Source organism: Electrona antarctica, assembly GCF_951216825.1.
Source record: "Electrona antarctica genome assembly, chromosome: 7".
Taxonomy (NCBI): domain Eukaryota; kingdom Metazoa; phylum Chordata; class Actinopteri; order Myctophiformes; family Myctophidae; genus Electrona; species Electrona antarctica.
The window spans coordinates 33,696,206-33,722,386 of NC_136812.1; the positions used below are offsets into that span (position 1 = coordinate 33,696,206).

Sequence of the window (26,181 nt, forward strand, 5' to 3'; positions counted from 1 at the left end):
GTAAAGTCTGCATGAAAAAGATCCACTTGTTTGACTAGTGTTGTTTATTAGAAGAAAAGCCTTTTGGGCGATTTTTAGCTTCGATTTGCCATAGCGATTCTCCCTTTAGTCTAGAATTAACAGCTCCTAATTACACCTCGTCGAACCACTCACTGTATCACATATTTAACGCAAATGACTTGGTCACACTTTGGAGTAAAATTAGGCTTAACAAGTCATGAATGAAAGGGGGTATTGTCTTTTTGTGAAAAGGCTATGCACTGTGCATGCTGGTTGGTCCTAGTGGCACAGGGCAGAAGGGATAATTTTTTTAGGATGACTGACGATGGGTTCCGTTCACAGATGCCTCTCTTGTTTGTCCTGGGTCTGCCTCGGGGTTTGCCTTACCCTGCACCTCTCTCTCTCTCTCTCTCTCTCTCTCTCTCTCTCTCTCTCTCTCTCTCTCTCTCTGACAACCTGCAGACATCTCAGATGAGCTGCATTCTTCCCACAGAGACACCAAGTCTAAGACATGGAAGAATGAACAGGAAAGCCTCTCTGTTCAGTGTCGTCCCCCTTTGAGACCATGAGAATCTGTGGATGCTTGAAAGAGGGTCTCTAAGGCCATGGGTTTGGGATTAGGAAGCCCATCTTATTGCTCATTGAGAAGACTCCTTTCAGCACATCTTTTTTTTTCTTTCTCTAATAGCATTTAGAGATGTCATTGTAGCCTGAACCATGGTTCTGAAGATTCAAGCAGATACAGTATGCCACTTACTACTATTAGAACTGATGGTTGGTTTTACGGTGTCAAATCTCATCAAGTCTTTGCATTCAAGTCTTGAGTCAAGTTGATTCTTAAAGCAGTCAAGTCACAAGTTAGTCAAGTCTCACTGCAGCAGTCCAAGTCAATGTGTAGGTTCAGATTAGGCTACTTAAAGGTGTAGGGAAATGGAAATGGTGGGCATTCTATTTTGAAATGTCAGACGGTTTCAGTTTGAAACACCGCTCTGAAGTTTCGGAACCAATCAGAGCGCACCCCTTCAGGCGATGGGACGGTAGCTAGGGACGGTAGCTATGCTACACGCAGGAGCATTGAGTGCGTTTGTTTACAAGTCAGATAGTCGGCCAGCTGTACCAGTTTACTGTTTTGTGGCTTATTTCTACCCTATAATGTTTTCAGATAGGCCTACATATTTTAGCGTGATGATTAAGTTGAAACCGAGTAATACACTGTCTGGATGGTATCTTGAATGGGAATAAAAACGGTAATCAGTAGCAGCCGTGTTGGACAGTGTTGGACGGATGCGCAGATATGGGGAATTAAATGGGTGAGCTTCATTTTTATTGGCTTTTATCGATGTGGGCCTCGACACGTCATCACACAGTACGTTTTCGTTTTCAGGAAGTAATTAAAATTCGATTTTATGGACTTTTGATAAAAATACACAAAAATGAAAATGTACCCATTTTTTGGCATCCATTGTTAGGTATGCTCATTGATGACCACGGATGTGGTCTAAAAGTGTGAAAAAGATATTTTTAATTTCACTACGCCTTTAAGTCTGACTTGAGTCTAAATCTGAAGTCTATACTGTTTGCATAACTCTTGAACTCTTCCAGAGTGTCCAGAGCTTGCTCATTCGCTAGCCTAAGTAAAATAATGCATTTGACAAACTTTACATCCAGTAGGCTAGCAGAGATTTTCCCAACGCAATCGCCAGAGCAAAATGTTAATCCATGCAAACCACAACGTGGACCATGTTGACCAAATAAAACAAAATATAATAAATATATTTATATTATAACAAATAAATAAAACAAATAAAACAAAATAAAGGCAGGGACACCCGGACACCCAAAGAAGCTAACTCACTCGAGGCGTGCCTGTAGCCTGAGCTAGGCGTTAGCAGTAGCTGCGATGGTTGTTGTGTACAGATCGAGTGGGAATCAGTTCTAATCTATTTTGAAATTGCACAGTACTTGACAATGAGTCAATATGGTCCGCATCTTGAGTCAACATTGGGAACATCTACAATATGAAATGTATTTTTGTTTCAGAAACGTTATAAAACAGAAAAACAAACAGCAGTGGCACACTCAAACACTGCAGATATCTGAGTTTTACTTAAAACCTTCGGTAGTGTTCTTCAGGCATACAAATTAACGCAGCAGTATAAACAAGCCCCCAGTGGTCAAAGCTGGAACTGCAGGAGGGCCCGACCATTTAGCACGACTCACGAGGAAACACTGTGGAGCTCGGGTTTAACATGGAGCACAGCTCCTTCGCACTTCTGCAAATGCGGAAGTATAGAGCATTCTTCCGGGTGCTTCAAAACGCCACTGAGCAACTTCCATTGAAATGAATAGCAGGGGTGGGGCTGTCACTCTGAGTATAAAGGGTTTGAGCAGCGTCATAACTTGATAGCCAATGCAAGACATCAAGGTGCAAGGGAAGGGTTCAAGGTTGGACTTTATTGTTACATCTCGTGTACAGGTACATTGTGAACAACTTCACAGTAGGTTATGTTCCATATATACAACACAGTTTAGTTTAAAAAGGTGCAATTTGAGGCTATGTTCCATATATAATAAAATGTGTTTAGAAAGGTGCAATTTGAGTGCGGGGGGGGGGTTAGTGTTTTCCTTTGCCCGGTTTCGCTCTGGTTCTAATCAGTTCGTTCATGTATCTGATTGTTCAGGGAAAGGAGCATCTTTACAGGCTATTTCCAGTGGCTTTGAGACTGCAAAAACGTTTTCCATGCGGCAGCATTTCAAACAGTCTGCGGGTGGCATGGCTTGGGTCCTTCATAATTCCACAAGCTTTGCTGACACAACACTCGCTATACAGGGCTTCGATGGGGGGAGATCACATCCACTGATGCGTTCAGCTGTCTGCACAACCCTCTGCATTGCTTTGCGGTTGAGGTCGGTGCAGCTGCCATAGGATGCACTCTGTGGTGCCTCTGTAGAAAGCTTTTAGGACTTTGTGCCCATGCCAGCTTTCTTGAGTCTTCTCAGGGAGTAGAGGCGTTGTTGTGCTTTCTTCACGTCTGTACTGCCCAGGTGAGATCCTCAGTGATGTGCACCCCCAGGAATTTGAACTCTCTTTTGATTTGATGTAGCGCCACGGTCTTCGGAGGGGTTGATACGTCACTGGCTATACTCAACATCAGTGGAATTGTAGTCCTCACTCCTCACAGAATTCGTGTCTACTGAGATGGGAAACACCAATACTGTACATTGAAATCATTTACAACATGTAATCTATATAAAATAAAAAGCACAAATACAACATAGAAATGCTACAAAACTATGCAGACATCAGGTATTAGCCATACTGTAGGCCTACTCAGTGCTGTCTCTACAGGGGGCACTGGGGGGTATTTCCCCCCCAGATTGGATTGTGTGCCCCTCCAGTCCAGATTGGCCAGTAGTACCCTACTTTATACCAATATATTTTAATGGTTTACAAATGTTAAATCTATAAGTTCTTCATGATTAGTGTAAATATATACATGTTCAAATTAATTGTATAGTTAATAGAAATGGTAATATATGCATGCAGAAGACATAATGCTCAACATATTTGTATTTCTTTGTTTGTTGTTGGTGCTGCTGCATAATTGTAGCCTACTTGTAGCCTTTTTCAAGCATCACTTTGTTAATTGGCGACTATTTGTTATACATAGGGGGTTTGAAAAATTAAGTGCCCCCTTTAGAAAAAAGTATGCCCCCTGCTGATTTGTGCCTGGAGACGGCATGGGCCTACTACAGTAGTGTATAGAATCTATTGTAATTTGTTTAAAGTACAACACTCGTGTCAAAATCCTCATTGAGACCTAGGGGTTCCAAACTTTCTAGGGTGTGGATCCGATGTGTCACTGAGTACAGTTGCCACAAGGGTCATTTCCCAGTTTAAGGGGAGAGGTCTGTCTGGGATTTAGTAATATATTGGCTCAAACCACTTTGGTTGGTTGGTTATGTCCCCTTTAATAAACTAAAAGAGGTGGATTTTTTGTTTTAACCACTTTGTCTCATACTGTAGGTTATGTCCCCTTTAATAAACTAAAAGAGGTGGATTTTTTGTTTTAACCACTTTGTCTCATACTGTAGGTTAGATCCCCTTTTATAAACTAAAAGAGGTGGATTTGGACGACATTGACATTGAACTGAATCTGCGGTTTGCTGAAACATAAAATGTCTCTAGCAAGCCCAGTCTGGATTTCCCATGCACTGACTTTGAGAGCGAGCTCTCTACACAGAATGCACTGGAGAAGTGTTATGTCAGACATTTACATGCCCTCCTTACAGCAGAACATTAATTCAGCAAAGTTGCCCTTTCATCAGTGCAAATGCTGCTTCTTAAATATGTACCACTAAAAAGCAGAATGACTAATAAATAACTGCAAATAATAGTCATTTGACATAAACAATATTGTCATAAACGTCAGATGCGTAACTGTTGACTGGTTCCATCACGCTCTATTGCACAGAATTCTTCTGAATATCTAGACTGGTACTGTGAAATGATGTTTGTGGGAACGCTCTAGAGCTTTCCTTCACTCCCATGAGGGTGGCTTTTTTGACAGTCCATGTTGGCCAGCTGATGAAACAGGGTTAACACAATTTCAAGGGTTAAGGCAATTTCAGTTTCATAATTGCCTTTATTATAATTTGGGAACTACAAATTCTTTTCCCCTCAGCAATCAAAGGGGCACCAAACATTCAGTACAGCTGTGCAGGTGGTCCTTCAGCCAGACACCCTTGTCGTGGTTACTTAATCTTTCCTCATTCTACTCTCATCATGGTCATGTTTGTCCAAAACAATGGAGGAATGGCCTTAAAGTCATGAAAGGGACTGCTGTGGAGCTGACCTGATTGGAAGGTAATAAAATTCTCAGCTGAACAAAGGAAGAAATAGGCTACATTCACACACGCACGCACGCACGCACACGCACACGCGCGCACGCACGCACGCGCGCACGCACGCACGCACGCACGCACGCACGCACGCACGCACGCACAAAATAGCCCCCTTATCATCCCTGTTTCATTTAGAGTTGATTACTGTCGGATTATAATGCAATCACCACACTGTGTGAGCCGTAACTATGGGAACTGGTTTTAACTGTTTATCTAGCCACAGATCTTAATTTAAGTTTGAACACTCTGGATCACTTAGATGTGTGAGACATGGGGAAATGACAAAAAAGGGGGGAGGGGTGAGAGTAGAAAAGAAAGAGAGGGAAGGGAATGAGAACTGTCGGAGAGCAAATGGAGAGACAGACACTTTGTTGTTCGCCCTGTTGTATTTCATATGCAATTTAATTTGTCTTTCAGAGGGAAAATCAATTTATGATGACAATCCGCAGGGCAGTAATGAAAGCGACAGAGCTCCTCTGCCATGGGAAAGTTGCTGCCGGAGACTGCCGCTAATCTTGGCAAAATGAATCATTCATTCACACTTTATTTGGACATCTGTGTAACCCCCCCCCCCCCCCCCCCCCCCTCCCCCTCCCCTCCCAACTTTCAGTCATTTTGTGACGGGTTTATTACAAGTTGTGCAGGTGGCTGGAGGCTCAGGAGCCAGGAGGAATGCTGGATGGAGATGGTCCAAGATGTCCAGGAGAGAGGGGCGAGCTTGTACGACATAACCGTCACAATACCTGGGGAAGATACTAATGCTACAGCTACACAGCTACACAGTAAAATCCTCTCTGTTAAAGGGAAACGTTGCCCATTTTGAACCGAAACACCTCTGTTATGATGTGAGGAAATAATTTATATAGTGTGGGGTAGAAAGAAATATCTTCTGTCTTCGGAGGTGTGAGCAGCCATCAGCTGGGTGAAGCTGTAAAGGCAATTTCCGGGGAACATAGTGCCGTGGCTAACTGTGTGTTCTTCTCCTGGATGATCCTTGCAACCACAATGCAGTCTGTCCAACAAAGATGTTTGACTTTGAGGTGTGTGTGGGCAGGGCCGGATTAAGACTTGGGGGCTGTGACTATTTCTATTAGCCTCCTATCCCTGCCACAGCCCCTAGAACAACCCCATCCTAGATACAGGATATTGCATAGGAGTATTTGGTATGCAATATGAGACCCACAGAACACCGGCCGTTGAGTCACTTTTCTTTTGGCATTGCAAAACAAATGTTTGCACGATTCCCTTATCTTGAAACAACTGAGACTGAAAGAATATACATCAAACATGTTATTGATATTTATTTTATTTGTGCAGATACAGTATATGGTCAAATGCACTCTGCGTTCATGATTTGAGGCATTTTGTTCAAAATGGACCAATCTTGCAAACTTTGTAAGGCAATCTTAGCCAATGGGGATGGAATATGGGGAAGTGGACAGGTCTGTGTTGATCACATGACTATGGTAATATAAAGAAATGTTTTGCAAAAATCTGCCTCATGGTGGCACTATAACAGGCTGCTGTGGAAAGATTGGGGCAGAGGTTCGTCGTTGGCATCCAGGGAGTGTGTGTGCACAGTTTGGCATCGACTGGGCTAACAGTGCCGGAGATTAGCTGTACACGGACAGATGGACACACACGGACGGACATAAACACATGCGGATGGAGTGCAAAACATACTCTCCCCATGCCTTCGGCTGGTGGAGACAATAAGGGATAAATCATATCCCCACCATTGATTACAAAATTTAAAAAAAAATCAAAAGGAGAGGCATGTATTTTAGTTTGCCTTTATATGGCCCAGCTAATCGAATCCTGCTGTTGTGAATAAGTTTAATGGCAATTTTCTGAGGTTGTGTGCAGTCTTTAGTGATACACAAAATCTTGACACATCAAAAAGTTGGGCATTTTATTAGTCACAACTGATAAGAGTAGGATATCTACCTTTTTCATGTCGTAAGCATTACTGGTCAAATATAATCCTTAGTCATTACTACCATTGTGAACATTAATCATCCTAAAGTCTGCTGATGATAGTACTGTTTTCTCACACATACAGGAATTGTGAGCTAATCGGTTGCATCTTCTCACCTAATGTAAGCCTTTATTAATGCAACTGAGCCAGTCATATCAGTTATCTGAGGCAGTACCTTTATAGACCACAGGTCTACGGTACTGCTTCTATTACGTAAAACCTATCCTGCGTTTATTTCTTTTGCGTTTATGTACATGTTCACTAAAGCACAGAACATAGATATGTTCTGAACCTTTTCCACACACACACACACACACACACACACACACACACACACACACACACACACACACACACACACACACACACACACACACACACACACACAAATGTTGTAAAAAGATGTTTGGAAAATATGTGTAAAAGGTCATAGAGACCATTATTAGACAGACAGACAGACAGACAGACAGACAGACAGACAGACAGACAGACAGACAGACAGACTTATAGCATGTCATGTAGACAGCACAATAATTGCATTGTATGTAGTCATAGCACTTCATAGTACATATGTATAGCACTAGAATTTCGCGGGCCTTCGGCCCGCTCATCCTAGCGCCATGCGATACGCAAATGGGAAGAAGGCAATGGCAAGCCATGATGTTTTCATTTATGCATTTGCTTGGAAAGCGCAAAGTTGCCAAGCTGGCTGAGTGGCCTTGTTTGTTTTTGTGTATTTGCGTATGAAAGCGAGCATGGCAAGGCGCAGGACAGTGTTGTGTTCTTATTTATTATTATTATTATTATTATTATTATTATTACATGGATTAATATTCTGATGTACTGTACTGTTGATATTATAGTTGTTATTAGTGTTGTGTTCTTATTTGTTATTATTATTATTATTACATGGATTAATATTCTGATGTACTGTACTCTGTACTGTTGATATTATAGTTATTAGTGTTGTGTTCTTATTTATTATTATTATTATTATTACATGCATTAATATTCTGATGCACTGTACTGTACTCTGTACTGTTGATATTATAGTTGTTAATAGTGTTGTGTTCTTATTTTGTATTATTATTATTAGCGTTTTGTGGCGTGTGTGTGTGTGTGTGTGTGCGTGCCATTTCAGCTGCATCGCGAGGCGATCCAAAATTCCCCCACAGCGCACGCACACACACACCCACGCACACACACACACACACGTGCGTTGTACACAGCTGTTTTGTGTTGCAGCGCGTTGTTGGCGCGCGAGCGCGTGTGTGTGTTGTTGTTCTTATCCATATATGCGCCTCGGTTCGTCCCGTTTGTACCACGCCAGGTGTCGACGCGGTCGCTCGCGCAATTGTCGTGTTTGCATTATTTTAACTGTGTATGTAATCGCGGCGCTCTCCATCCAAGTTAGAATCAGTGTGTGTTGTTGTTCTTCTTCTTCTACTTTTGGTTTGCGGCAGGCTGTACACTGTGTGTGTGTGTGTGTGTGTGTGTGTGTGTGTGTGTGTGTGTGTGTGTGTGTGTGTGTGTGTGTGTGGCTGTGTGCGTGTGGCTGGCAAGCGTTCGTCTTGTTCATATTGTAACGTGTGTGTGTGTAGTGTGTAACGTCCGGTGGTGCAATCGGAAGTAAGAAAGGTATCATAAAAACTCTCGTGGGTCACGTGGTGGGCTTTGAGCAAATGGGAGAGGGAATGTAGTGTTGCCAGGTCCTTTGCCAGGTCCTTTGCCAGGTCCTTTGCCAGGTCCGCGTATTGTAAGCGAGTGGTAGTGTGTGTAAGTAGCGTGTTGAATGGCATTTTTTCTGTGCTTGTTTTCATAGACGTGGCAACAAACAGTAGCCAATGGGAAAAAAGGATGCAGTGTTGCCAGGTCCGCGGGTTTTAAGCGTGTTGTAGTGTGTGTGAGGAGCGTGTTGTTTTCTGGGCTTGTTTGCATAGACCTGGCAACAGTGTTCCGTGGCCCGTGTGTGAGTGTGTGCATGCGGGGGTGTCGGTGCTTGTGGCGTGTTTGTGTTTATTATTGATATTGATATTGTTTGTGAGTCTGGACGGGAGCCGGCTTTAGTGGCAGTGCAATGACAATTTTTACGCGGGTGGTGTTGAGTGTGGGCGTGCGGCGCGACATGAGGAGATAGCCGTGGATCGACGCGGAGGGACGTCTTAGTGTGTTGTTGCAGTGTGTGTTGCAGCGTGTGTTGCAGCGTGTGAGTGACGTAGTAGCTGGTGACTTTGGGTCCCTTTTCCTGGGTTGGGTACACCTTTTCAAATGTATAATAGATAGTATAGTATATATGTATAGTTTATATGTATAGTGTCATTATATAGATATGTTCTATAGTTACATTCTTAGCTTACGCATGTTTCATGATAAATGCATTTTATATATGTGATGTATTCCCATGCTTTTTTGTTCTTGCCTAATGGAAATCGCTCTGGATTAAGAGCGTCTGCTAAATGCCTAAATTGTAAATTGTACAGACTGTAATTGACAGACAGACAGACAGACAGACAGACAGACAGACAGACAGACAGACAGACAGACAGACAGACAGACAGACAGACAGACAGACAGACAGACAGGTACATACACAGATCTCATATGAGCATAAAAGGGACACAGTCACAGACACAGCTGGTCTGACCAACTTCCCACTTGACACAACCAATGTGTTAACTCTATGGGCACAGCACACGCCCTCAGGTCCTTGGCGATACACATGTCAGACTGAGTTTGTGATTCCTCAGCATCTTGGACCACCTGCTATTAGGTTATTCTTATGATAGTCTTATTACATTCAGTTTCACTTGTCATCATCATATCCTTATCTCTGTGTACTGTTCAAAACTAAATGACCAAATTAACGCAGTTGAAACTGGATCTGTGAAATGGAAATGCACTGAATTGGCAAGGTCACTGATCAATAGTAAGTTAATTAATGAACAGCATGCAATGTTGTCAAGTATAGATCTCCCAGTGCGTATGATTGGGTTCCAAGGATTCAGATGTCACCAGCATGACAGTACATCTGATAGAAATATTTATATCACTGTTTCTCAACGTCTGTCCGGGGCCCACCAGGGGTCCAAATTAATGCTTTCAGGTCTTTACTGAGAGTGTACTCTAATAGAGTACAAATCTGTAAGGGTCCATTACTCAATTTGTTTCCACATAAACTCTCAGAGTTTATGGTAATGGTTCATTTCGACCCCCTGGGGGTCCCTGGACCCGAAGTTGAGAACCAGCAGTGATGCATATTTCATACCTTCCTTTGTCAGCTAAGGTAAAACAAAATCACACTTGTGTGAAGTGAGGGGCGCCTTGTTTCAGTATTTTGCTGCCACATGATGTCACAGGGACATGCTTAAAGCGCGGGGGAGGGGCAAACTGTGGGGCCTGCTTAAAGAAAACGTCCATATTATAGATGACTAGAACTAGACGTGGCTGATGACACGAGTGAAAGCCAGACGTTGGAGGGGCTAGCCACCTCAAAAAGTGTGCGTGCGTGCGTGGGCACATGCTTGCGTGTGTTTGTTGCTGTGTGCCTGCTTGTTTGAGTTGTACATTGTAGAGTAAAACAAATGGACAAACAACTAATCATCATCTGATAATCCATTACAAGATAAACCATCAACTGAATCTGTTCTGCAACTATCAATGACTTTCTCAGTGATTTTTCTATTGATAATTGTACTGTACTGAGTGTAAAATGATTTACACTTTATAGTCCGGGTCCGGGAGCCGTGGGGATGAACGTGGTTTCGTCAGATAGTTTTTTTCTCAACTGATTCCTGTAGCTTGGGGTCACATCTTAAGAATTCTATAGAATGGTATGGTATGGATTTCGCATACCATACCATGGGTGGATTTTTAGTGTTTCAGGCATTAAGGGGTTAATAACAAAAAAAATCTCAAGGGATATGGGCACCCTCTTGAATTCTTAAGAGGTGACCCCAAGCTACAAGAATCAGTTGAGAAATAAACTTTATCTGGCGAAACCACGTTCAGCCAAAAAAACAGCCTTCGGCTCCTGGACTATTACAGAATATATATCAACAAATCAAAACAAGAAAGTATATTTTGATTATTTTTAAATAATCGTTAAAATCAATCAGTCTGATTAACTGCTTCAAATTATTAACACAAACTTTGCATGCACATTCGCACTACGTTGAGGAACAAAATGTGTCCTTTTTGACATTTCCCTATTATAGTGCCACCAGGAGGGGGATTTGTGCTAAACACATTTTTTGATTGCGACCATAGGTCGCAGTTTACTATGAAAACCTGCCACGCCTTGTGACACGCTCCATATATGGCCAATACAGAATTCATTCCATATGTTGATCTGACCTCATCTGACCTCATCAAACCCTGTACACTCAAGACACGCTCCATATACTGTATGGTCAGACCTCATCAAACCCTGTACACTCAAGACACTGCCACGCTTAGGTCTCCATATGGAATGTCAACATATGGTATATGTATGGAAACATGGAATGTAAGAACAGGAAACATATGGAATGTAAGAACAGGTCAGCTCCATAGTTGACCTGTTCTGACATTCCATATGTTGATCTGACCTCATCATCAAACCCTGTACACTCAAGACACGGCCAGTACAGAATTCATTCCATATTCATTCCAGCAGTTTGCTGTCACCCAGGCAGATGCGTGCACGAAGGGCGAGGTCACTTCTCACCCTCAGGCCGTCTTACTGGTATTACTCCTACAGATATTGTCCAAACATCACACAAATCGGTACACATTATCTCTATAGTCATTTGATCAAAATGGATCTGTCCGATTCTTCATATGGAATATTGTTGGCCCACAATAACCTACCTGACCTGGCGCAAACCTGTTTTTCTAGTTATCTCTCAGTCAAAGGGTGCAAAAACATCAGTTTGGTGAATGGACAAAAAAACTGGGAAAAAGGTTTGGCTTTGAAAGATGTTTTTTTTTAAATTATTATTATTTTTTTCTGATTACAATTATGGGAAGTGACACTTAGCTGATTTCAAATCAGTTGGGCCAAATTTCACAAAGCCTGTCAATGGTGGCAGCCAGCTTGTCAGATCCCTCCCCAATCAAAGATTTGCTCTACATAATCTTACGCAATTAATCAGATTTCTCCACAGTCATCCAGTGCAATCAGGTAATCAGAGGGGTGCATTAACAAGACAAATAGGGTTTAAAAAATGGGTGCACTCTGTTTGAAGGAACTCCCTATGGAGAAGCCCCTTTCTTGATTACTTCTACACAGTATAATCCTCAACAAATGTAACCAAATGGACCAGAAATTGTCAGTACGGTTTTACAGTGTATCACCCTCATTCTTTTGAGACATACATACAGGTATTTCAGGGCGTATTACCATTGCTTCATAGGGTGAAAAGTTAACCATAGACATAGAAAGGTAGACGCCTCCTTCCTTCGGCTCTGGTGCGTCTGTACTCAAGTGAGGACAAGCTTCCGCAAATTTGCGTTGGTGCTTCACAGATGCTTACGCGTGCGTCACAGAGCGGACGTTCTGTAGGCCAATCAGAGGCAGTGTAAACAATAAAGCTCCTTTGGATTGAATTGATAAGTCTCGGAAAAGATGCGCTGTGATTGACCAGTAGTGACTTCTCATCAAAGTCCCTCCATGGGGCTCCTTCAGGAACACAGACACTTACAAAGTCAATAATAGAATAGTGATTGTGCTAACTTAAAAATAGCTTTGCAGGTTCAATTCTATACACACAACCAAGTCATACTAGTACATGCACAATGTTTCAAAGAGTGCCATGCACCAGAGTGTACCTCTAATTGAATAGAAACGTATGGCAGTTTAAAGCTTATCTGATCAATTCCCCACTCATGACAAGGAAAAGATAGCCTCTTTTGTTTATCATAATTGCATATGGGTCTATCTGAGCGAATACCTTAAATGTGAGTGGCCCTCTAATCTCCAAGTTTACCAGACCTTATAGATTATGGAGCTATCTTTCATTTTATTCATTGTGCATGCGGGGCAATTACCCAGAGATAAGTGTTCCCTTTCCCAGGCCCGGTCAGAGCGTTCCGAAAGCAATCTCCCCGGACACGGGTGCTGTCCCAGGCTATTTGGGTGACACGGAGTGGGAAGTGGGCAGCGGATGGACCTCAGCAAAGCTTTGTGGTTGCCTGAGCTCGGATGAGGCCTCACACTGCCATCCTGACAGTCACGGACAGGTGGCCCAATCTTTCAATCAGACACCCCATTTACCATTGCAAAGCTCTACTGCCCTGCCTCGTTTATAGATGCTTAGGATGTTACTTGTGATGAAGGGGCAGATAAGCCTGATCTGTACTTTGTTACACGGCGGTGTCGAGCGGCGAAAACAGTGATCAACAATCTCACAACTCTAGCAAGCAATGCAACGCGTTATGAGCTTGCCAATCTTCTATTATTTGGCATTGAGATGCTGCCATTTACCCTTCTCCTGCCTTTGTGTTTGTTTTAGCTGATCTCAACTCCTCCCAAGCCTCATTGACTCTAGGCAACTCTTTCTCTCGCCTGCCTTACTTTGGGAACTTTCTGGAGGCATGTCACCTGCAGCAAGGACGCTGGAGGCATGTCACCTCCAGTAAGGTCGCTGGTCTTTAAAAATGCTTTTGTCTGTCTTTAACTATTCATACTGTTTTCTTTTTTGAGGCTGGATTCATGAGTATCGCATATTAAACATGGACAATAATGCTTTCAGCCATTTGTATAGAAATGGCAATAGTGTAAGAAATGACCTTCGTCTACACACCATACATACATACATCTACATACATTTAATGGGCTTATAAAATAGATGTGAATGGAAGGTGGGTAGGTGGATTAGCACCAAAAACAGTGACCGTGATGGTAAGCAGAAGGAAGGTAAACAACTTGCAAACTATGTCAAACTACCCAAATATATGTACAGCAGACACTCTTGACCTGTAAATACCACTTCATGTGGGATAATAAGTATTTAATTAGACCCAAGGCAGAGTACTTGCAGTAATAGTCTGGGGCAAGTTGGGAGGCAAGTGGAGTACCAGCTCGGCCCTAGCAACCAGACACCATGTCGACCTTATTCTGATTCTGGCAGTGGGATTTAAAAATGCAACCCTGAGAATCGTCTTTCATTCTCTGTGTTTGTCTCCAGAGCATGAGTACCCCTTCTATAATTGTGTGATGGGTTTAAGGAGACTTGTATGTCTGCAAAGACATCAGAACAGCACTAATAATATGCTATGAGTAGCTTAATGCATTCAACTAAGGGATGTTTTTCGATTGCAAATGTGAAACTATGGTATGCACTACCAAGCTTACACAGGCACGCACGCACGCACGCACGCACGCACGCACGCACGCACGCACGCACGCACACGTGTTGGTGGGGCTATCTTGTTCATAGCCGGAATCATGATGTGTGTGGCCTGTCGTGGAATGGTTCAACAGGATCGAGCCTCAGCGGTGCGTAATATCACAACCTTTCACAATACATGAGTGAAACATGTTTTGAGTAGGCCTACCATTAAAATCATTAACCCATTAAAACCGGGTATATAGGCTACATACACATATATACATACACATATATACATATATACGTGTGTGTGTGTGTGTGTGTGTGTGTGTGTGTGTGTGTGTGTGTGTGTGTGTGTGTGTGTGTGTGTGTGTGTGTGTGGGCTATGGCATGACCCATTGACATTAAATTTCCCATACTCCTTGCCATGCCTATCTGGCACAGTTAAGAGATCAAGGGAGTGATTGGAAATAGACGCTCATCTCATCTGTAATTTGACGATGAAATAGATGGAATGAAAGGGAAAGAAGGGAGAGCGTACCTGGATGGCTGCTTCATGACCGCTCCTTTTGCCCTTAGCGTAACATTCAGGGAGAAGAGTGTCCCTTTGTTATCACCCCCCTACACACACACACACACACACACACGCACGCACACGCACACACACACACACACACACACACACACACACACACACACACACACACACACACACACACACACACACCTCATTCCCAAAAGCATGTCTAGGAAAAGATACATAATTTGGCTTAATGTAACTTTAACAAATCATTTTAGTAATGACCAAAAAAGTGAGGACGCAAATTGAAGATGAAGAGAGGGTCCGTTGTAAGTGAATGGAAGGTCTTCCATAACGGGTGTGCCACATATGAGCCAATGTAATTGGCAGAGGGAGAGATGTCACTCTCCTCATAACGAGGTTGCCCCCTTCTCCTCAGTGGTGGGGAGGGGATGATATTAGTGTGTCACTAAAGCAGTGTATTTGGGCCTTTTGACTCAAAGGCTTTCAGCTTTCAGAAGAAACCAAAAATACACAGGGAAGACATATTTGAATATTATAACCACACCTATTAGAGTAATGTTAACTCGATAGACACACAGGAAAAAGTACAAAACTATGGGACTCCATCTTTAACATAATCTACCATACAGCAGTGTATTAAGTCTTAATCGGTCCAAGGCTATTTTCCATTTAAATACAGGTGTGCCTTGAGATTTTGAATTGCCCATTGGTGTGGCCAAAGACAGATGCAAGTGGAGGAACTTTGTTGCTGCCCTATGCGCAAAGTAAGTAAGTAATTGGTATGCCTTGGCCACAAAATGTATGAAAGCCATTAAATATAGATACAATAAGAGATGCATTAAAAATCAAAACACATGTTCAACATGGACAGCATATGCAAGACAATAGTAATTGGTATACTAGTGTATAGGGGAAACATCTGTAAATGATGTTTATGAACTTTCTACTTCAGCTCTCCCGAAATGTCACTTCATTAAAAAGTGGCTTTCAACTCTCTTCTTGGTTTGTTGACAAATGTGCTAATCTTTGAATGTTAGTTGAGTTGAGAAAGGTCATTCTCACCAAAAAGAATGTTAAAGTTATTCATCTGAAGCAATGGTAGTCTTTATTAAAGCTGCAATGCAGACATTTTTGTCCTCTCGCAACGGGGAGAGGTGATTGCAACTGTACTTGAGATTCACATCTACCACTCATGCAAAAGGGAATACACCCACTTGGCCAGGAGAGAGATTGGGCTTGTGAGCATCAGGCAGGGCTACTTATCAGCCAGTAATTAACTCTAGAACACTAAACACGGACCGTGATTTTCACCCGGACAATGATATTTTTGTAATTTTCATAATGTTGCTGATGTCTGAGGTGGGTGGGTCTTTCAGTACCTTCATGATGCTCAGTGACATCATAGAAGGTAGGTTTGTTTCCCTGCCTACTACATCCCTGTTTTTTCTACAGGCAGGTGTTCGGGTGAATTTCACCTGTGTTTAGTGATAGTGATTGAGAAAAACCACATAATACACCCACGGTGGGCTTTATTTTTTATTTTATTTCTCACTGGACCATTCTTCTCACATGTCCCAGGAATGGGTGGACCAAAGGAGAAGTTCCCAGCTCCATTATTTGTTTTCACCGATTGCTCCCTATGATAGGGCCCCCCCATGATATATATGTTTTTTTTCCTTCTTTTTTGCGAAAAGTCATGATGAAATATTAAAGTATATCAAGTTGCCAGTATCAAAATATATTGAAGTACAGCAATTCAATATATTATGATGAGAAAATCAGATAAAATATAGGCTACCTGGGTTTAGTGATAGTTTGACAAAAGTTACGTTTATGTTCTAGGGTTAATTTAATCTACACAAGGGTCTGGAACATTGTATACTCTACCATACAGATCTTGTAAACTATCATTTGATTAATTCAAATAATGTCCTGGTTGCAGCTTTAATTTCAGTAATCAGGGAGTATGTGGGATATGTAACTTTGTTAAATCCTGATTATTTTTGTGACATGTAATAGAGTGCATTCATTCACTTTTTGTTTGGACAGCACTGATGACAAAGTTCCACTTCTGATTAGGAGGCCGGCTAAAGCCATTGTAACAGAGGGAACGCCTGAGGCTGGCCATTGTATAATTTCCTGTATCCTCGTGGTACGCAATGAAGATCACGGTCCTAATATATTTCATATGGGGAATAAATATGGTGTATGAGGCTGTGATTTATCCTGACATGATGTAGTGCAATCTGGGATTTGATCCGCTGTGTGACCACAAGAAATTAAGTGGTCTGGTGCCCAGTTCACCCACACGTATTTACATATTTGCTGGGAGCACATGAGCAGAAGAAATGGAGATGAATGCAGACAACAGAAACATGTGGGCTGCAAATGGAAAGGGTCTGTGTTGCAAAACTTGCAATAGCTCTCCCACTGGGACTAATGGCCACTTTATGATCCATCGTACGACGGTGTCATTCACTGAAAATAACTGAAAATAACTTTTTGGCACATAATACCGTTGTAGGAAAGAACATAAACAGGGCTTGAGACTGTCTCAACCCGGGTGGAAATTTGGATCCATCCAGGTGACGTGGGATAATGTAACCGCAAAGAACAGAACTGACAGGAACTGCATTTTAAAACACTTAAAAAGGAGCAGAAGATGAAACCAATGCATATGCAGACGTGCACACTAGGAAGAGGCAGTGCACGTTTCATTCTACTCTGCCGAGCTCTGAGGGGGTCAGATAAGGTTGTTTCATAGAACTTTCACTTGGGGATTCTTTCTTTCTTTCTTTCTTTCTTTCTTTCTTTCCCATTGCTCAAGCAATGACAACAAGCGCCACTGTTGTTCCATCAGCCACCACCATCATGATCATTTTGGTTAGAATTATAGCCTATACAAAGCTTATTTTCTATTCTCTGGCCATATTGTTCATACGCCTGGTTGGCTATTTAGCAATCTACGGGTAGAAGCTTTGAGGCTACGAAGCCTCTTGCCACTTGATAACATCTGAGGGTGGATAGAATCGCTGATAAGCCTGCAAGCTTTGCTGACACAATGCCCGGCAAAGCAATATTGACCCCCCCCCAACAACGATGATGATGGCTACTGCTTTCATCATAGTTACACATTAGCAAACAGCCAAACACTCAACTCACCCTGAAAGTGAAGACAACTCACCCCGGTGAGATGTCCGGTGAGTTGTCTGGACTTTCGGGGTGAGATGTCCGGACAACTCACTTGGAGGTGGAAAAAGGGTGAGTTGTCTTGTTACCCGGCAGATATGTCCTGGATGTAGGGGGGCACTATGTACTATGCAGTTCAATGGAGGATCCTCTATTACCACACACTTAATGACAGCCTAAACAGCTCGATGGCTGTGTATTTTAATTTACATTTCTCCTATCTATTTTTAACACCACAAGTAGATGGCCTGTTTTTGTAGAATGGTGAATCATAGATAATGTATTTATGAATGTATGTAAAACAAGTTCTTGTTCATCATGATGTATACATTAGTCTGAGTAGTGACATTTTTTAATGTTTATTTATTGTTGATTTTCAATCATGCATTTGTCACTTTACTCATTATCATTGCCTTGTACTGACTTGTGACCTGTTCTGATGAGTCTGCACTCTGTATGCTGTCACACATTCCATGTGATCATGATGATTGGCAAGAGGGTTGTATAGAGATTTGTGCCTCTGTGTTCATCTTTAGTCTGAGGTGCTCGAAACGTCAGTCATCTTATTGTGCAAATAAAGGTACTTGTCACAGCATCGGTGAGAGTGTCTTCATTTGGATACCGGAGGACTCACCAGTTTACCAAGTCGCCGCTGCGAAAATCCTTCATCAATGTCTTCATCGTTATGCTAACATGCTGTCTTCATCAGTGTAGTATGTCAAACTCACAGATGTTATAGTTCATTTCCAAAGTGATCAAATTATTTTGTGCAATTAAATGGTCAGCTAGATGATGATACAAAGGTGAGTATGTGAATACCAATGATAAGTAGGCCTACCATTTCAGGAATTGTTTACTAATGAATTTCATTGTTTCGGTACTTTGGTGTTTAAACTTTTAGCATTCCTACTTTCTCTAGTGTTAACTATCCTCTCTCTCTCTCTCTCTCTCTCTCTCTCTCTCTCTCTCTCTCTCAATTCAATGCAAATTAAATTAAGGTGAAGTAAAACTAAAATGCACTAAATCACGGCGAGTTAGTAAACTGGCGAGTTCTCCGGATACCCTTCATTTTTTATCCCTGGATGTAGGGACTCTAGGGAGGCACACATCCACAGATACTTTGGCTGTCCGCACGGCCCTCTGCATTGCTTTGTGGTTGAGGTCAGTACAGTTCCCATTCCCAAGTGGTAGCTACAATATGAAACAATGCATTATAGGCTATTCATAACTGATGTGATGTTTTAAAATACTAGGGATTCTAAGAATTATGAGCATACTTGCATTTCTAATAACATTTTGAAAGTTTAAGTTTGTGCCTGCAAACCATGCGTTGCTTTTATTAGGATCAGCTTGCGTGCCATAGTTCACTTTCAGTAATCTTTAAATTTGTCCTGTATCAAGTAAAGGGAAATTGGTCCCTGTTGTACTAAGCATTCTTATAATATGCTATTTCATTCCTAGAGTGGCGTCTGTTGTTTGACAAGCCTCCCCCCTCCCCCCCTAAAAAAAAAGAAAAAATATTGCACTTTGACAAGAATAACAGCACCAAACCATTTCCTGGTGTCACATGTTTCAACTCGGTGGAAGATGAAACAATTCGTTCTTTCATCGTTATGAAATATGAGATGACAGATAATCTTATAAATATGTGTTGTATTCCTTTTTTCTGCACTCCATGCCTGAGAGAAAGAGGCAACCCTTTGTTTGGGGGGGCCTGGCTCACAGGAAGTGATTGCAGTGGGACAGTGAGGGACACTCATCCCTTGGAAAAGGGGGGAATGCTGGAAGACGTAAACCTGTTTGATCAGGGCTTGCTGATGGATCGCCTGGGGAAAGCTAAATGGGGATCATACCTGAGCCTGTTGACAAGAGGCCTATTTTGATGTCTCCCCTTTTTCTCTCATTGCTGTTTCTCTTTCAAGCCAAAGTCTGGTGACCAGCCTGAGAAAATGGTTATTTTACCCACCACACACGCCACAGAGCTGACAGTATAAGTAAGATCCAAAACATGTTCATTTAAAGGGATGCTAGGCAAGTCTGTGTGTGTGTGTGTGTGTGTGTGTGTGTGTGTGTGCGTGTGTGTGTGTGTGTGTGTGTGTGTGTGTGTGTGTGTGTGTGTGTGTGTGTGTGCGTGCGTGCGTGCGTGTGTGTGTGTGTGTGTGTGTGTGTGTGCCACACCCTCCTCCCCTCTCTGACAGGCATCAAACAGGTCTTTGATGCTTTAATTGATTAGAGAGAGCACTAACGAGCACAGAACAAGTTTGAATCTTGCATGGCCCAATCAATCAACGCAGTGCACAACCATTTGAAGTTCAAAGGGATCAATTAAGAGCTCTGGCTGATCTCCCCCCTCCCCTCACAGAAAAACACAGGGATGCATGTCATCATAAACAGTGGAAATGTCAACATAAACAGTGGAACAAAACCAAAATACAGCAAGGAAACACACCAGCACAATAGTGCAAAGCAGTGGCTGATAGAGGGAAATGGGGGCTATAGATTTAAAAAAGGGCTAAATGTTACTTAGTTTCCCTTTAACTTTGAGTTACAATAAGGGTCCACTTGGTTCCATTTGTACACTTTTTGAGTTAAATTAAAGCTGAGAGTTTGTACATTCCTGGAATTTAGATGGGGATTGAGACCAAAATAAAGTGCTTTGCAGGCCTACAATATGGAATTGTGTCCTTGCACTTTCATTGAAAAGGCTTCTGATTTCTTTAGAATACCTATTCGTTGCTGTCAGGAGGAAACCACCTAACTCCATTTTTGTTTCATAAATCAACTAACCCCACCACCTCTCCCCCTCTCATGCAAGTAAATGGCAATATATAAAGTCACAACACCAACTTTGATGAGGCAGTATTTGCTTTGTTTTCAAAATGGGTTTTCTTAATTTCCTGAAAAATGAACATTTTGGAGTTAGGTGGTTTCTTCCCGACAGCAGAGATATTCTTTTTTTTATCCTTCTTGTTATATAAGAAAAATATTTCACCTCGATGAGGGACAAGTCCGTGAGTCACGTGAATTGAATACGCAGCATCACATGTACTCCAAAAACAAGACGGGTGATAGACCAGAATCCAGCTTGCAATAAGCTTGAAATAAAAGTCGTCTGCACGCATAACAAGGGCGCTGGTTGTTTCATTCCCAGATTGTTTAATTCAAAAATGTCGAGCCCATGTGAGAAACATTATATCTGAGCAGCATCAAGCCTCCATATTCAATGTAACTATAACCTCAAAGGCCACATGTTCGAGCTGTGTTTATAATGCATTAGTGGAACAAACTCAGCACTGTACTCTCTTTACAAATCCCACCTGGCCGTGTATTAGTTGCAGATGTGGTTCTCTAATTCATAATGAACTAATAATGGTTGTGTTGGTGTAAGGTTGTTTTTCTTCCCTCCCTCGCACACACACATAGTTTGAACTAATCTGTATCGGAGGTGTGTCATTCAGGAGAAGATATTGCACGCTGCGTGAAACAGACTCAGGAATGCAGCGTACAAAGTCAGTGAGCTTCTCAGTAATGTACATCACACTTATAGGGATTTATAGAAAAAACGGCTCAATATCCTTAAATAACACTGATTTCCCTTTTGGAGTGTTACCATAATGGACTTGCCAAGACTATGATGACTGATTGTATAGGGGGGACCGGGGGAGGCCCTTGTATGAACTGTGTTTACTAAAAAGTAGAACAGTGACTCTCAACCTTTTTACGGTCAAGGACCCCCAGTTTGGGTTAGGCATGCCGAACGGGAAGGGACGAGGCCGGGGCAAGTGCGTGGGCAGCCCTGGAGAAAAGAAAAAAACGCAGAACGGGAGGCCGGCGATCGCCACCCCCGATGGCGTTTAGTGCTGGCGGCCGGGGGCCAGAGGGGCATTCCGTCTCCCTCAAAGGGACCGGACCGGGCCGCGGCCTCCCGCACCGGAAAAACGGTCGCCCCTGTTCTGTTTTTCTCGCTTTTTTTGAGTGGTGTAAACCACTCCTACAACTGGCTTTGTTAGTCTGTCTGTGCAGAAAAAATGAGCATGGTTGCTACGGTCACCCAGTTCATCCGGGTGTGATTTCATTACGTCAGACATTACGTCAGACCACAGCTGATCAGTCTATATAAGACCATACACCACTCAGTTCACACGGGTGTGATTTTTACTTACACAATACATACAGATAGCGTGTGTAGCAGGTATATCATGTTTAGAACATTAGCATCTTATGCAGGTTTGTGCATGTCCTTTTTGGGAACATTAGCGTAGGTATGCAGATGTATAGTTGTATACATAACATGTCACACTGAGGCGAGATTAAAGAAAGTAGCAGCAGGTGCAATGTTCTTTCATGCAGCAAGTTGCAGTTCTTTCATACTTCAAACCACATTGAGAACCAATGAAGTAGAATGTTACATTTCAGGATAAAATACAGCATTTATGGTTTATTTTTTCTATACATTTCTTCAAGGTTGTACAGTCATTGCACCTCACCTATGAGGGTTCTTAAAGCCCTTATATGTAAATTAGCACCCTTTCTTACAAGTGAATGACCTTGCTTTATAACAGATGAAATGTAAATAAATCACTGAGTTTGTTTTCTAATGGAGGTTTCAACTCATCCGTCAGCGGTGTGAACCAACTTTCCCTGGAAAGAACAACTAGAACGTCACCGCGTAGCTGCTGTAATACAGAACAGACAGTGTCCCTGGCATGTTTCCCACTGTTACCCACTAAATACATTTTAGTCATATTCATATACTGAAGGCTACATTAAAAACACAAATGTCACTGCATTGCTATATGTTATACTTTCAGCCAACCTTTGAATAAGACTTTTTTAATGAATGTGTCAATTAAATGCCTACTACATGTAGAGGAAATATGCTTAAAGGTCCTTTCAAACGGGCAGCCATTAACACGCGAAGTCGAAGGGCGACAACGCAAGCGGATTTATGTGGGCGTGTTCCAGTGAAATTGTCGTGTACATGCTCGTTTCGTGCACATGCAACTAGACCTGGATGCAACTAGACCTGGATGCAACTAGACAACTAGACCTGGATTCCGTTGAGCAGACCTGGAACTAAACTGTTTGTCTGCGTTAATCGATGCCCTTCTGAAAGTACATTTACAGTCTTTTAAGGGCTTTTCAAACGGGAAGCGATGACCGCTTAAATAATTAAAGTGTTCATAATGCTTGCCAGACGGTGTGCACGGGTCATGACTCATGTAGGCTACTTTATGTGCACTTTTTGAATACATTGATCCCTGCTTATACACACCCGTCTGAGCTGATCAGGTGTGCATAAGACCTGTTGCAGGTGTAAAAATAATACAGGTTCCACAACTTCATGGCATATTTACCCCTAAAACCTAAAATCGTTTACAAACAAGCCGTCAGCGATTAGTATACATCCAGGGACAAATTTTCTCCTGCCGTGCTGGGAGCCGCATTCGTCGGCTATGACTGCTGGTTTGATGATCCGTTTGAAACACTGGAGCATTGGGGCACGGCGGCACAGTCGGTAATGCTGTCACCTCACAGCTAGAAGGTCCTTGGTTAGATTCCCGCCGGGGATGCTGTGGGCGCTGGGGGCGTGTTCCCTCCTCCGCTTCAGCGCATCAGTGCCCATACCCGAGGCGGGGTTGGCGAAAGGGCCTTATGTGTGGAATTTGCATGTTCTCCCCGTGTCCCCTAGGGTAGGTACCCTCACAAAAATATGCAGTAATCCTGGTCAAATTTGATAATGCGCTCAAACTTGACAAACAGATAAATGCTGTGGTCAGATCCAGCTTTTACCATCTGAGGCCTTTAGCTAAAATCAAGGCTGTACTTTCCTTTGGTGATTTTGAGCGTGTTATCCATGCCTTTATCACCACGCGCCTGGACTACTGTAACGCGCTCTATGCTGGCCTAAACCAAGCATCCATTGCTCGGCTTCAGTTAGTCCAAAATGCCGCGGCACGCCTTCTAACTGGAACTCGCAGGCGGGACCACATCACACCTGTTCTGGCGTCACTACACTGGCTCCCTGTGCGTTTCAGAATTGACTTTAAAATCGTATTATTTGTCTTTAAAGCACTTAATGGTCTGGCACCTCAGTATTTGGCTGATCTTATTGAGGTGTATAATCCCCCAAGGTCACTGCGGTCCTCAGGCCAGCTAAACCTTAGGGTCAAAAAGAAGACCCGTTTAAAGACCAGAGGGGATAGAGCCTTTTCCATCATAGCCCCCAAATTATGGAATGCGCTCCCCCCCCAATGTCAAACTGGCCCCCTCCATTGAGACCTTTAAATCCCACCTAAAGACCCACCTCTACACCTTGGCTTTTAACCCCGGTTGAGTTTCCATGGTCCATGTTTTGTATATCCGTTTTGAATTTTTCGTGTGTTTGCTGTTGTTCTCTGTGTTTAGCTACAGTGTATTTATTTTTATTCTTCTGTACAGCACTTTGTAAACTCTGAGTTGTAAAATGTGCTTTATAAATAAAGTGGATTGGATTGGTCTCTAAACTACCTCCCCCTGGCCAGCCTGATGGAGGGGAAAGGAACTGGTCGGAATAATGTGTTCCTTCCACACGCTACGTTCGGCCGGGGAAACTCTCCCCTGTCAGGTGAAAAGAAGCAGCTTGGACTCCTCATGCATAGAAGGAAGCATGAGGTCAGTCCGCTGCCCCCCCAGGTTGGCAGAGGAAGTGTAGCGCCCAGGATTACATTAGATAATTGAAAAAATGGGTTACAAAATCGTGGGATAAGAATTATTAAAAAAAAACAAGCCCAAATTGATTAAATCAATTAATTACCAGCTGCATTATTATTATCTGCAGGGTCCGCTATAACTGCCTCTGTGTCAGTTTCAGCCAAATGTGCTGACGTTACGCCACTTTTTAGCTCCGCTGTTATGCTCAAATTAGTGACCCTAAAGAATTCTGAGGCAACATGGCTGGAGACGAGGCAGCCAATCAGAACTGCTCGACTAGCCATGCCGTGCAGACGATGGGATGTTTTGGGTTGTTGCCAGTGTTGCCAACTGTCGTGACAGAAATAAGCTAACCAGCCTCCAAAAACCAAACTTGGCCAAACCAGGCAAGCAACTGAAATATGCGGACTAGGCAACTGGAAATATGCGGACTTGGCAACCCGAAATGTCGACTAGGTGTCGGTCTCTCGCAATTTGCGGTGTTGCAAGTTTCAGAGCAAGGCATAGACCAGGCTGCATGCTTTGCAAGCAGCAGGTAAAAAGAAACACTGGAGCAGAGCTCCCTGGAGCAGAGCACAAGCTACTTACGAGCCTGTCATTGTTTCAGCATGACTTCTAAAACACTACATTTGAAGAAACGACTTGTACTTGAAAAAACTAATAGATGAGCGAGAGAAGTGTGTGTTCTGTTCACCTTTCAGAAAACCAGGAAACAACTAGAAGCGGGCGCCCTGGTGCTGGTCTGCTGACGGAGTATCTCGATGGTCTCTCGTCAGTAATGAAAGAACAAGGAAACCACGCCCCCCTAATACAAAGCTATGTAAAACAAACAAATATTATTAGATATGCCTACGTCACATCGCAGAAATCGAACACATTGAGCTAATCCCAATGTATGAATGAATGAACCATTGTAAAGCGCTTTGAGCACTTGGAAAAGCGCTATAAAATGCAATTCATTATTATTATATGTAATGAGTAGCACCAAATAATAATGGAAATACACAGAAATAGCTACAGAAACAGCAGAAAGCTCTGAAACCAGAAGCCTATGAGCGAATTGTACTATAGCATTCTTCCCTATCACAAAGGACACAATTATTTTTTTTGTCTTTTTGTTAAAATCTAATAAAAAGTGATTTTGGGCGTCCTGTCCCTTTAAAGGACCATATCGGTGGTCTGATATGTTTAGCCCCCTGACTATGACTCACGTATACTTGATAATATTGCCAACTTTCCAAAGCTCCATGGCTTGTTTGAGTTTTGAGGGAGGATTCTATGGTATGACTATCTAATGAAACTTGCTTGAGTGAGATAGGTAATTAACACATGAAATATCATTGCACATTTATGTTATTAATCAAAGTTATGATATTGTTGTGTTTTAATGTCCTTTAACCCTGTAACACCCAGCGTTGCAATAATACAACATATTTTAATTAATTAATTAATTAAAAAAAATTATGTTCTTTTTTCACCTAAACATCATCATTGATGTTCATTGCAATGCCATTGCAATGCCATTGGTCATGATATTTGCATATAAATACCCCCCACAGAGG

General features: G+C 42.5%; 2 protein-coding genes across 2 annotated transcripts in view; one reads left to right on the plus strand and one right to left on the minus strand.

Annotated features, from left to right (window-relative positions):
* Window positions 1-3,071: 3,071 nt before the first annotated feature.
* Window positions 3,072-26,181, minus strand: part of hs2st1b (heparan sulfate 2-O-sulfotransferase 1b) — a 45,997-nt gene continuing 22,887 nt past the window's right edge. Inside the window, exon 7 of the mRNA XM_079506450.1 lies at window positions 3,072-3,194. Within this exon, the coding sequence (XP_079362576.1) occupies window positions 3,133-3,194 (62 nt within the window). The 3' untranslated portion in view covers window positions 3,072-3,132. The remainder of the gene's footprint in view (window positions 3,195-26,181) is intronic.
* LOC306926935 (uncharacterized protein) overlaps window positions 17,439-26,181 on the plus strand; it is a 347,556-nt gene continuing 338,813 nt past the window's right edge. Inside the window, exon 1 of the mRNA XM_079506452.1 lies at window positions 17,439-17,442. The gene's annotated coding sequence lies outside the window, so the exon portion shown is untranslated. The remainder of the gene's footprint in view (window positions 17,443-26,181) is intronic.